The sequence below is a fragment of the Erithacus rubecula genome, assembly GCF_903797595.1.
Source record: "Erithacus rubecula genome assembly, chromosome: 13".
Classification (NCBI taxonomy): domain Eukaryota; kingdom Metazoa; phylum Chordata; class Aves; order Passeriformes; family Muscicapidae; genus Erithacus; species Erithacus rubecula.
In genome coordinates this window covers 60,261-73,207 of record NC_136665.1, presented here as the reverse complement: position 1 = coordinate 73,207, position 12,947 = coordinate 60,261, and the positions used below count along the sequence as shown (strand labels likewise).

The 12,947-nt window shown below is 49.8% G+C and overlaps 1 protein-coding gene across 1 annotated transcript; it reads right to left on the bottom strand.

Annotated features, from left to right (window-relative positions):
* Nucleotides 1–690: 690 nt before the first annotated feature.
* LOC306807549 (T-cell surface glycoprotein CD1b-3-like) lies at nucleotides 691–3,610 on the bottom strand. The gene is made up of 6 exons (XM_079317203.1): nucleotides 3,532–3,610; nucleotides 2,962–3,219; nucleotides 2,522–2,803; nucleotides 2,127–2,411; nucleotides 1,930–2,026; nucleotides 691–1,768 (listed from the first exon to the last, which is right to left on the bottom strand). The coding sequence occupies exons 1-6, from the start codon at nucleotides 3,605–3,607 to the stop codon at nucleotides 1,708–1,710; spliced, it is 1,059 nt and encodes a 352-aa protein (XP_079173329.1). The 5' UTR covers nucleotides 3,608–3,610; the 3' UTR covers nucleotides 691–1,707.
* Between the last annotated feature and the right edge of the window lie 9,337 nt (nucleotides 3,611–12,947).

The following is a 12,947-nucleotide window of genomic DNA, read 5'->3' as shown; positions in this document are numbered from 1 at the left end:
GTGGATACGGCCACAAGCTAGCCAGGTTTTCTGGCTTGCATACAACTGCCAGACTTATCCTGGGAAACTTTGCAGGAAGTTGTCCAGTGAAACTAAACCTTTTGAAGCTACATGTTCTAGTTGATTTGGATCATGAATTACATGCCTTCCTCTGTGTGTGTATGTGAACTCTGCTGTCTTTGATGGGACATGGGCTTCTTTTTTCTCCCCTATTAGGAGCCTTGAGGTCACTTTATCCCCATGTGCACAGTTGCTTATTTCCATGCAATATGTGAGAACATGTTCATGTATGCACAGGAACATATGTACGATTTTTTCCCCATGTCTTTGTGCTTTCCGCAAGTAGTGCAAATAATTCAACAGTGTTTCAGATTCTATACATGGCTGATCAAAACCTCTTCAAGCCCATTCAACTGCTAATAAAAGGCACATAATCTTAGTGAAAATATGAATGGTTTATTTTCATTTCATACACATCTGCAGCTCCCACACCAGAGTTTCAGTGTTACTCAGCACTTTGTAAAGCAATTTCTGGACAGATTCTGTTAGTCTGTGTCCTGGTTTGAAGGACAGGTGTCTGCCAATAAAGGCAGAAGCTTTTCTTTGAAATGGAGAATGCAAACCCCCTTCCTCCAAATTATTATTATTATAATTTTGAAACTAAGGGGCACTTAGGCAAAGATAGGGGAATTAGTAATAACAGTTCTTTACTAGGAAAATTAAGGTAGAAATACAGTATGGCAAAGAACAATCCCAACCTTGACAGAGTCAGAATACAACCTGACACCCTGTCAGTCAGGGTGTTGGTAGCAGTCCCATTAAATGGTGGCTACAGTCCCCTTGCAGTGGTAGATATGATTCAGCTGAAGCAGTGCTCCTGTAGAAAGGTGCAGTTTGCTTTTGAAGGTTCAGAGATGATGTGGAAAGGTCCGGCTTTCCTCTGGAATCCAGTGGAAAGACGGATGACTTGCTATTCAAAATTTCAGTTTTTTATTTAAGTAGGAAAGGCTTGGCTCCTCCCCCTGGCTGGAGCATCTCCCAATGGGATGATGTAATTTTATCAGTCATACAGTGGGACTTAATGGCCCATTAGCAGATGATATGTTCCTGGAGGGAGGATGGGTTGTGGAAAAGATAAAGATGATTGCCCCACCTTGTCTTAAAGATGGCCCATTAGCCGATAATATGTGCCACAGAGATAAGGATCACTGTCCTACCTGGCTTCAACAGATACTAATAAAATATACATTTCTGGCCACATCAACCCAACACAGTCTGTGTGGAACAGTTCAGTCTCAGCACAAATATTTCTGGAATATGGTTAATAAAGGCAATTTTTAGAAAAAAAAAACAAATCAGAAAGTTACAGTAGAAGGGAACAGCTTTCTACCTTCTGACAAAACTGTTACTGAAGCAAAATCAGGAGAATTTGCCATTGGGCATTGTGGTGCCCTAAAGCATCAGTGGGTGGACTGGCCAGTGCCACAAGCTAAGAGATGATCATGAGTAACAAGTGAGGAGGTCTCAGACTTACATTTGTATGTGTTTAGAAATTTCAGGTGAGTCAATAGCTCAGGTTTCTCTTGTGCATCTCTGAATTTAGTCTTGCAATTGGCAATGCCCAGAACTTAGGTGAAGCAGAAAAAGGTAGATCTTGTTGCTGTGAAGGCAGTGGGAGAGAATGGGGACTGTTGGCTCCCTTCTGAGCTAGGCTTCTTTGCTCAGGATGGAGTTCCTGGACTCTGATTCCTCCATCTGTTGGTGCTTTCTGAAATGAGAGGGGGACAGCTCCATGGCAGAGACCTTATAGGAGTGCAGACAGCATCTGGCAGGGTCAAAGCAAGAGTTTTGCTGCTCAGTGCAGAAATCCCCTGGGAATTTCCTCCTGTCCTCTCTCACTGCCACTCCATGGGGCAGACAGGGACTCACCTTTGTCTCCACACCCAAAGCACTGACATGGCAGCTATGGCCAAGGCTACAAGCAGCCCAGCCATGAGTCCTGTGATCAGCACCACTTCTGAATTCCCTGGGAAACATAAGGAGAAGCTTCCATGAACTTTTTTTGCTTAATATTGTGGGGCAGGGTGGCTCAGGATCCCCATCTCATCCCCATGGGTGGCACTTACCCCATGGGATGAGAAGGCTGCGGGTGCCCAGGCTGTGGTGGCGCACACGGCAGACATAGCTGTGCCCATCACGGGGTGCCACGGCCAGGACACTGCGGAGCTGGTAGGTGAGGTCAGCGTTGGGCAGGATGGTGCTGGTGTTGAGCGCCGGGCCTGGGGGCACCTCCTGTCCATCCCGCAGCCAGGCCACGCTGATGGGACGGGGGTAGAAGCCAGTGACATGGCAAACAAGCAGCAGCTGGTCTAGGCTGGGGGTGCGGGTGAAGACTGTGGCCACAGGCAACTCTGGGGAATGAGAGCAAAGAGTGGGACAAGCCCCGGGGGGGCATAGCTGGGCCCCAGTGCGGTCGGCTTTGGGGTGGCTTTTTTGGGTTGCAGGGTCAGGGTGGTCTCACCTTGTCTCTCCAAAGCTGTCCTCCCATACTGCAGGAACACCTCCATTTCATTGGCACAAGTATCATTGAAAATTATTTCCACCAACTCATTCAAGGTGGTGTAGTTCTGGAGAAATGACTGGACATATCGTGACAACTCGGTGTCCTGGGAGAGGGTCCAGGTGACATTCTCTGTATCAAAGCTGAGGAAATCCTGACCGTTGTAACCCACATAGGCAAATGCCTGGGAGGTTCTGTTGGAGTACAGCACACAGCCTGCCATGCACTGAACCACAAAGGGGTCTGGTGGGTCAGAGAAGAGAGAGAGGTTACATGAGGGGCTGTGATTGCCTTCCTGCAGACATGGTCAGTGTCTCCAATATAGTGCTAACACTATCAAACCCTTCCCCACTTCCCAGCTGCTTTTCAGAAAGGGAATACAATGAAGACTGGGCACTCACAGGGTATGTCCCTTTGCATGGCCCTTTCATTGATCAGATGCTTGAACTTCTGCAAATAGACCTTAAGAAGGTTCTCAATGGTGTCCCAGTCAACGTGGGGCAGGGCTGGGCGCACCCAGGGCTGGCAGAAGTGGATAGACCATGTGTGTTTATCAAGACAACCAAGTTCAATGTCTTCAAGCAGGCCCAATCCCTCCATGTCCGTAAATGAGGTATTTTGGAAGGTGGTGGTCTGGAGCAGCCGGAGAGTGAAGTCCCCTACATGAGACAAGGGTTGACAGGGAAGAGATGGGACTGGGAGAAGAGGGCTGAGGAAAGTAGAGGAGCTGAGGGATGGGTCCTTGAGGTTGCAGGGATCAGTGGGTCCCCCATAAGCCCCTTACAGCCTTTGGAGCCCCCGTTCCCATCCCCTGCACCCACTTGTGGTGGCTGCATCCCTGCTGGGGAGGAGGTATGGAGCCAGGGGACAAGGAGGAGTAAGGAAGCAAGTGCCCAAGGTGGGTGGGGAGCAGGAAGCCTCTTTCCTATGGAGTCCCATGAAGGTAGATATGAGTCAGGGGTCTCACTTACCCTCCAGGTTTGCCCACGTCCCAGAGAGGAGGAAGAGGTAGAGGAGGGAGAGAAGGCAGCAGCGAGAGGACTGCATAGTTCCAGCAGTGAGAGCCAGAATGTGCAGCAGTGGGTGCAGCAGCAGGAAGAATAGACTGTTGAGAGATGTGGCCTCAGATGTCTCCTCAGGCTAGCTCTGCCTGGGCAGCTCTGCTGGTGCTAATGGCCCTGGCAGCCAATGGGACTGGCACTGAGGTTTAGGGGAGGGCTCTGAGGTTTCCCACTTGGAGTGAGCTGGAGCATCCTGAGTATGGCTGCGTGTGGTGGGGGAATTTGATTGTGAGCAAGGTTGTTCTATTGTGTGCAGGAGTGGTCCCTCTTGGCTGCAGCAGCACTTTGACAATCAGGGTGATATGGGTGAACTGAGGCCTCTGTTCTATCTCCCTTTCAGGTGCACGTGTCACTTGGCCATACGCTACATGCATTGCCCTGATAGGAATGTCCCTTACTTCTGCCTGGCATATCTCACCCTGCATAGAACAGACATTGCCAGCTGCTTTGTGCTGCCATGTGGGTTGACAACAGCATGGCTGGTTTCCCCACAGGGCAGGTAAGCCCTATGCCCACCATAGGGCTTCATGCCTGGGCTCTCTGTGCCCCCAGGCTGTGCACTGGTTCCATGCCTCTTTGTCACCTCCCAACCATACCACAGCCAGGCTATGCTGATGGGCCACAAGTATATAAGCCAGTGATGTAGCAAACCTGCAGGAGAGCTAGGCCATGGCCCTGGAAAGCTCTGAGGGGCAAGAGAGTGAAAGAGAAAAGCTGATGGTAATATCCCTTGACCCCTCAGCACTGCTGGTCTTATCCTGAGGAAGGAACTTCCCAGAGTTGAGGTGATGAGCACTTCCAGCCTGGACCAGCTGGAGAGGGCAGTCCTCCAGGAGCTCTTCTTCAGATGCAAGAAATGAAGGGACTAGAGCAGCCATAGTTTGGTGGTCGCCAAGAGGAAAGACAGGCTGCAGGGCCTGGAAAGGACTGTTTCCACTGACAGTCATCAGACTCCTGGAGAAATGGCAGTTGGCTGGACAGGATCTTCAAGCTGGGATGGGACCCCACCATCAAGCCCATTCCAGGGAGTTGCAGTGGATATGCAGCTTCCCCCTTTCCACAGAGTTCTATCCATGCCATGGGACCTGGGAGCTGCCTCTCTGCTTCCCTGCACCCCACAATGTAGGGGAGCAGGGGAGCCTGAACACTGCCCTAAATGCCCTGACAAGGGAGGGCCTGAGGATCAGCTGCAGTCTGGCAACTCCCCTTTCCTTCCCACCAGCTTTGGTGGGGAATCTGGCCCCCTCCCCAAGAACTTCCAGTGCATGGAAACGGAGCCATCGCGCTGCTCTGTCCAAATCGGCAGCAGTGTCCACTGCTGGAGGGACAATGTGGTGACCAGAGCCAACCTCACCCCACAATGTGCTATATCCACTGCTCCTCCCTCACCTGCAGTTTCTCTCCCCCTTTCCTGGGGTGCCCATGTTGAGGGCAGAGGCAGAGTTGAAACCACAGGCAAGGGGAAGTCTGAGATGGGATGCCCCGATAACAAGCAAACACAACAGGGGCAGAGGTATCCACATTGGTATGTGACCCCTCCAAGCACAACTGGAACTAGATATCACCACTCCATGTCACCATTTTTGGTGTCTCCAGCTGTAGGGACATGGGGGAGGCCAGTATGGGGCTGTTGCAGGCTGAGCTCTAGCACTCCATGACACTGAGTCAGACATGGGGACAAAAGGACACCAAATCCCTTCCCTTCCATAGAGCTGTCCCAGAGAGAAATAGGGATGCTGTGGCAGCCTGGTAGGCCCAGAAATGACACCAACTTCCCCAGCAGCATGACATGGGGGATGTCCAGCTATGCCACCACAAGGTCCACATCCCTCCCACTAATGCTAGACACAGAGGAGCATGCTTGTCAGGATGGCAAAGCGCAGCCATGGGGCAGCCAGGGAGGGAAGAGACAAGGGGGCTTTTGTCTCTGGAGTCCTGTGAGGTGATCACTTGTCCCCATGGTCTCACCTGAGATGACTGTTGGTCACTACTTGCTGAGGACCAGAGAGGCCATTCACAGCCTCTGTCCTTGTAAAAAAACTCAAAAAACATGCAGTTCCCTGCATGTCAAGATGAGGTCCAGTGTACACAATCTGCTTTTATCTACTCATATTTAATTTCTCCTTACTAGTGGAAAAAAGTCACAAGATATAAAATTATTAAATCCCACAAACTCCACAGGAGCAAAGACAAATTCAAAATTCAAGATGGCATCTGCCACAGACCATGTGTTATGGGTTATGTTTTGACTAGCTCCTCTCCCTACCCCCCACCATGGAGCTGCCGGCCCCTCCCCCGGGCTGTTTTATCTAGCCGGGTGTTTTTTCGGCTTTTGGGGCTTTTTGCCGCTGCTTTCGCTGCCGCTTCTGCTGCTGCTTTTGCCGCTGCTTCTGCTGCCCCCCCTGCCCCCCTCCCCTCCGCTGCTTCAGCTGCTTTTCCTCCCCCCCGGCTGCCTAAACTGCCCCTCTCCCTTTCCCCCCCCCCAATCCCTAAGATTTGCACCGGCTCCAGAGGAAACGGATCTGAACTTCGGAGACCACCTCTGGAAGTCTGCCAAAGAAGCTCTGCTGCCCTTCCCGGCGAAGATCTGCCGAGTTCATCTCAATCTGGGTCTGTGCTGGGAAGTGTTTCTTTTGTATTTTGTTAATAAAAAAGTTTTTTCCACTTTCCCCTGAAGAAAATTCTTTCCGAGCTTGGTGAAGGAAGGAATTGTAAGGGGGGGAGGGGACCCTTTGGAGGTCTTTTTCCTAAAATTTGTCCCAAACTTGGACAAATTATTTTGGTGGCCCGTACGGGAAAACCAGAAAAGTGGAAAAAACTTTATTCTAATAATATTTTGTTTTCAGCTGTTGGTATTGGTATGTCTATTGAATCCAGAATGTCTTTTGTTGCGGGAGCCTGCCTGTATGGGTTGTTATTAAGTTTCTTTGAAGTGTTAATACCGTTGTGGTTGTTGGGCTTGTTTACTTACCCAGAGATAGCTCCGGTGCTCTCTTTAATACGAAGTTTTTGTATTAAAGGGGTATTAACCAAAATACTCATCGGGCTAGGCTTGGTGATAATGGCATATAAGAGATTTATAAGAATGTTAGAATCGGCTTCAGGAATATATAAATCATGGCTTGTGTTATTTCTTAGAGGAGAAGCAGGAAAAGAGGATTTTCTGCCTTTATTTCCTTTCCTCTCCTCTGAATTAGTTACATCTGTATTAGAAAATATTCAGACCTCCCTGAATATTAAGGACATTATCTTTTTGGCAGTTAATTTGTTAAGTCTTTGTTGCACCATTTGCAGTTTATACAAAATTAAGGCCGAGATTTCTAAAGGGGCTGGGAGGACTCCTGATTTGGGAGTCAAACTGGGCAGGAGGAATCTTGAGTGGAATGGCAAATGGGAGAAAATGGGCCAGATTTTAAAGGAGTTTTCTGACCCCATAATTTGGGAATTCCCATCAGAACAGATTCAAAATCCGATTGAGGTTGCAAGGTACTTAAAGGGGAAGTGTCAGGATGGTTCTAAAGAGAAAAGGATTATTGCAGTGAGCTGGGCCCTGGCACATGCATATCGTACCCTGCTAGGCACTATAGAGCAGGAGACAGAGGAGAGGGAACAGGGAGATAAATTATCCCCTATCCCAGTGACTCAAGTTGCAGCCAACCCCCTAGGCCAAAACCCAGCAGCTAAACTGGAGAACAAGCCCCAAAAAATGGCTGTGGCTACTAGTACGAGAAGTGGGAAATGCACCAAGAAGACTGATAGGCTAGTGGAAGATGATGATGATGATGATGCTGGAGAGGGACCTTCAACACCTCCTGATGTAAAATCAGGAGGTAAAACAACTAATGTAAGAGCAGAGACTAATAATGAATCACTTTCCCTGAAGGATCTTCGTGGTTTAAGAAAAGATTACACCCGGAGACCTGATGAATCTATTATCAGCTGGCTGGTTCGTCTCTGGGATGCGGCAGGTGAGGCCACAGTTTTGGATGGCTCTGAAGCGAGACATTTGGGGTCTCTGTCTCATGATCCTGTTATCGACCAAGGTGTGATGAGGGGAGCTAACCCTCAAAGCCTCTGGGCACGGGTCCTGGATAGCGTGGCACAAAGCTATCTGTGTGCAGATGACTTATATGTGCAGCAGACCTGATGGAAAACCATAGAGCAGGGGGTCCAATGCCTCAGGGAAATGGCAGTAACAGAAATTATTTTTTCAGATGACGTAACAACTAGAAATCCAGACCTGGTACCATGCACACCGGTGATGTGGAGAAAACTTGTGCGGCTTGGGCCACCTGAGTATGCGTCTGCCCTAGCGATAATGAAGAGAGATGAGGTGTATGAGACAGTACTCGATATGGCAAAGAAGCTTCGTGCATATGCGGATGCAGTACATGGCCCGACTCATGCTAGAATTGCAGCTGTGGAAACACGCTTGCGAGACTTAGAAGATAAAATAGAGAAAAATCATCGGAAACTCAGGGAGGAGATTAAGGAGGACCTCCTCCAAATTTCAGCTGTACAGATTAGAAACCCTGGTACCCAACGCAGACGTTCCCCCAGTTGGGAGAGGAGGTACACTCCCCGAGCTGAATTGTGGTTTTTCTTGCGAGATTCTGGAGAGAACATGAGAAGATGGGATGGGAAGCCTACGGCTGCTCTGGCAAAACGAGTGCGGGATTTGAAGGAAGGAAAGATTGAAAGAGGAAGTTCCACCAGAAGGAAAGCCGCTCCTGTCTCTCGCAGCCAAAGTGCTGAACGTGATACTGATAATGACATGTCTGATCCTCTTGAGGGAACTTCTAAGATGTATGCCCCAGAAAAGAAGGAGAAACAGGCTTAGAGGGGCCCTGCCTCTAGCCAGGGTGAGGCGAGGGAAAATCGTGTTTTTTGGACTGTGTGGATTCGATGGCCTGGCACTTCGAAACCACGGAAATATAAAGCTTTAGTGGATACAGGTGCACAGTGTACGATACTTCCATCAAGACACATGGGAGCAGAATCTGTTTCAATTGCTGGTGTGACAGGTGGATCGCAGGACTTCACCCTGGTGGAAGCGGAAGTAAGTTTAACTGGAAAGGATTGGAAGAAACATCTTATTGTGACTGGTCCAGAGGCCCCATGTATTTTGGGCATAGATTACCTTCGGAGTGGGTATTTTAAGGACCCAAAAGGACTAAGATGGGCATTTGGAATTGCAACTGTGATGGCAGAGCATATTCGACAGTTGAACACCTTGCCTGGACTATCTGAGAATCCAATTACAGTAGGACTTCTGCAGGGAGAAGAACAACGAGTACCAATTGCCACTTCAATAGTACACCGCCGGCAGTACAGAACAACGTGAGATGCTGTGATTCCTATTCATAAGATGATCCGAGAGCTGGAGAGCCAAGGGGTGATTAGTAAAACCCACTCACCCTTCAACAGCCCCATTCGGCCTGTGCGTAAATCTGATGGGGAATGGAGACTGACTGTGGACTATCGGGCATTGAATGAAGTGACTCCACCGCTGAGCGCTGCTGTGCCGGACATGCTGGAACTCCAGTATGAGCTGGAGTCCAAGGCAGCAAGGTGGTATTGCCACCATTGACATTGCAAATGCATTCTTCTCCATTCCTTTGGCATCAGAGTGCAGGCCTCAGTTTGCTTTCACCTGGAGGGGCGTGCAGTACACCTGGAACCGACTGCCCCAGGGGTGGAAGCACAGTCCTACCATCTGTCATGGACTGATCCAGACTGCACTGGAAAAGGGTGAAGCTCCGGAACATGTACAATATATTGATGATATCATCGTATGGGGAAACACAGCAGCGGAAGTGTTTGAGAAAGGAGAAAAAATTATTCAAATTCTCCTGGAAGCCGGCTTCGCCATCAAGAAGAGTAAAGTTAAAGGACCTGCTCGGGAGATTCAGTTCCTGGGAGTGAAGTGGCAAGATGGATGGCGTCAGATTCCTACTGATGTTATTAACAAGATTACAGCTATGTCCCCACCTACTAACAAGAAGGAGACACAAGCTTTTCTAGGTGCCATCGGTTTTTGGAGAATGCACATTCCTGAGTACAGCCAGATTGTGAGCCCTCTTTACCTTATTACCCGCAAGAAAAATGATTTCCACTGGGGCCCTGAACAGCAGCAAGCCTTTGCTCAGATTAAACAGGAGATTGCCCATGCAGTAGCCCTTGGCCCAGTTAGGAGGGGACCAGATGTGAAGAACGTACTTTACTCAGCAGCTGGGAGCCATGGTTTGTCTTGGAGCCTGTGGCAGAAGGTGCCTGGTGAGACCCGAGGCCGACCCCTGGGATTCTGGAGCAGAAGCTACAGAGGGTCCGAAGCCAACTACACTCCCACAGAGAAGGAAATCTTGGCTGCCTATGAAGGAGTTCAAGCTGCCTCAGAGGTGATTGGCACAGAAGCACAACTTCTCCTGGCACCTCGACTGCCAGTGCTGGGGTGGATGTTCAGCGGAAAGGTTCCCTCTACTCACCACGCCACCGATGCCACATGGAGCAAGTGGATTGCCCTCATCACGCAGCGCGCCCATATTGGTAACCCGAGTCACCCTGGGATTTTGGAGATAATCACGAACTGGCCAGAAGGCGAAGATTTTGGTCTCGCTGATGAGGAGGAGCAGAAGCAAGTGACTCGGGCTGAAGAAGCTCCACCGTACAACCAGCTGCCAGCAGATGAAACACGCTACGCCCTTTTCACCGACGGTTCCTGCCGCATTGTGGGGATGAACCGGAAGTGGAAAGCTGCCGTATGGAGCCCCACACGACAGCTTGCACAAGCTACCAAAGAAGAAGGTGGATCGAGTCAACTTGCTGAACTCAAAGCTGTTCAGCTGGCCTTGGACATTGCTGAGAGAGAGAAATGGCCAAAGCTCTACCTTTACACTGATTCGTGGATGGTAGCCAATGCTCTGTGGGGTTGGCTGGAAAGGTGGAAAAAGGCTTATTGGCAACGTAGAGGAAAACCAATCTGGGCTGCTGATGAGTGCAAAGACATTGCCACTCGGGTAGAGAAGCTCCCCGTGAAAGTCCGTCATGTGGATGCCCATGTTCCCAAGAGTCGGGCTAATGAAGAACATAGGCACAACAAGCAGGTAGATCAGGCTGCACAGATAGAGGTCTCAAAGATAGACTTAGATTGGGAACATAAGGGAGAGTTGTTCCTGGCTCAATGGGCCCACGATGCCTCAGGCCATCAGGGTAGGGATGCCACCTATAAGTGGGCACGAGACCGAGGGGTGGATCTAACCATGGACAGCATTACCCAAGCCATTCATGACTGTGACACTTGCGCTGCCATCAAGCAGGCCAAGCGGGTAAAACCCCTCTGGTATGGTGGATGGTGGTCCAAATACAAGTATGGGGAGGCCTGGCAGATTGATTGCATCACACTGCCTCAGACCTGCCAGGGAAAACGTTACGTGCTGACCATGGTAGAAGCCACCACCGGATGGTTGGAGACCTACCCTGTGTCCCATGCCACTGCTCGCAACACCATCCTGGGCCTGGAAAAGCAGGTCCTTTGGAGGCATGGTACCCCTGAGAGAATTGAGTCAGACAATGGGACTCATTTCAAAAATAAGCTTGTCAACACCTGGGCTAAGGAACATGGTATTGAGTGGGTGTACCATATCCCTTACCATGCACCAGCTGCAGGTAAAGTGGAGAGGTACAATGGATTGTTGAAGACCACATTAAAGGCATTGGGTGGGGGATCTCTAAAAAACTGGGAGCAGCACCTGGCAAAAGCCACTTGGTTAGTTAGCACTCGAGGTTCCACCAACCGAGCAGGTCCCGCCCAGTCTGAAGGCCTTAATGTAGTAGACGGAGACAAAGTCCCAGTGGCCCATGTTAGAGGGTTGCTAGGAAAGACAGTATGGATTCATCCTGCCTCGAGTACAGGCAAACCCATTCGTGGGATTGCCTTTGCTCAAGGACCAGGATGTACTTGGTGGATTATGCAGAAGGATGGAACAACCTGCTGTGTACCTCAGGGAGATCTTATTATAGGATAAAGTTGTATACAAATATTATTGTTGAGTGCCACTACCATTGTATGCCAGATTTTATGAATAGAAGGAAATGTGTAAGTGACAAAGGCCTGAGCAAGTGAGAAGGAGGAAATGTGTAAGTGTTGAAGGTTTTGAGCAAGTCAGAGAAAGTTTGTGCCTAGTAAGTGTGTATCCCAATCGCGTGTCAATGACCACGATATGGGATAAGGGGTGGAATGTTATGGGTTATGTTTTGACTAGCTCCTCTCCCTACCCCCCACCATGGAGCTGCAGGCCCCTCCCCCGGGCTGTTTTATCTAGCCGGGTGTTTTTTCAGCTTTTGGGGCTTTTTGGCTGCTGCTTTCGCTGCTCGCTGGCTGCTGCTTTGGCTGCTGCTTCTGCTGTGCCCCCCTGCCCCCCTCCCCTCCGCTGCTTCAGCTGCTTTTCCTCCCCCCCGGCTGCCTAAACTGCCCCTCTCCCATTCCCCCCCCCCCATCCCTAAGATTTGCACCGGCTCCAGAGGAAACGGATCTGAACTTCGGAGACCACCTCTGGAAGTCTGCCAAAGAAGCTCTGCTGCCCTTCCCGGTGAAGATCTGCCGAGTTCATCTCAATCTGGGTCTGTGCTGGGAAGTGTTTCTTTTGTATTTTGTTAATAAAAAAGTTTTTTCCACTTTCCCCTGAAGAAAATTCTTTCCGAGCTTGGTGAAGGAAGGAATTGTAAGGGGGGGAGGGGACCCTTTGGAGGTCTTTTTCCTAAAATTTGTCCCAAACTTGGACACCATGTTTAGTGAGACAAAGGGAAAACTGAGTCAGCCTTCCACCCTGCTTATCTCTCCATCAGCAAAGGTGGCTGGCACATTCCAGCAGGTGATACTCAGCAAATAGCTAGAACTCATGGACAGACTTTGCCTTCCTTATGGCAGAGAACAGCAAGGCAAAGCAAGGCAAGGCAAAGGAGCTGGGCTGGGGTGACTTGGTGCCTTCTTGCCTCAGCTGGGCACTGCTGGCAAGCTATGGGCTGAGACTGAAGCAAGGCCACTCTATTCTTTCTGGCACAGTACTGCTGACAGGCACTCCTGGAATTTGCCTTGAGTCAGTCCAAAATGCAAGAGATGAACAAAAGGGAGGGGGAAAAAAGAAAAAACAACAGAAAAGCCCAAAGCAAAGATTCTACCTTAAGCAAAGACCACAAGACAAGAGGGGTCTGTCTGAGAGACCCCTGACTTTGAAAAGGAACCCCAGCAACCCCTGTCCCTCACAAATCAACTTCCAGCCTGGAAGTGACACTGGATCTTAAACAGACAGTAACAAGTTTGAGCACAG

Bases quoted from the DNA above. Each gene is read 5' to 3' on its own strand.
- LOC306807549 (XM_079317203.1), bottom strand. From the start codon at position 3,607: ATGCAGTCCTCTCGCTGCTGCCTTCTCTCCCTCCTCTACCTCTTCCTC. The intron at 2,412-2,521 runs GTGAGACCACCC...CTCATTCCCCAG, and splicing joins GACAGCTTTGGAGAGACAAG to AGTTGCCTGTGGCCACAGTC. The intron at 1,769-1,929 runs GTGAGTCCCTGT...CTCTCATTTCAG, and splicing joins CTTTGGGTGTGGAGACAAAG to AAAGCACCAACAGATGGAGG.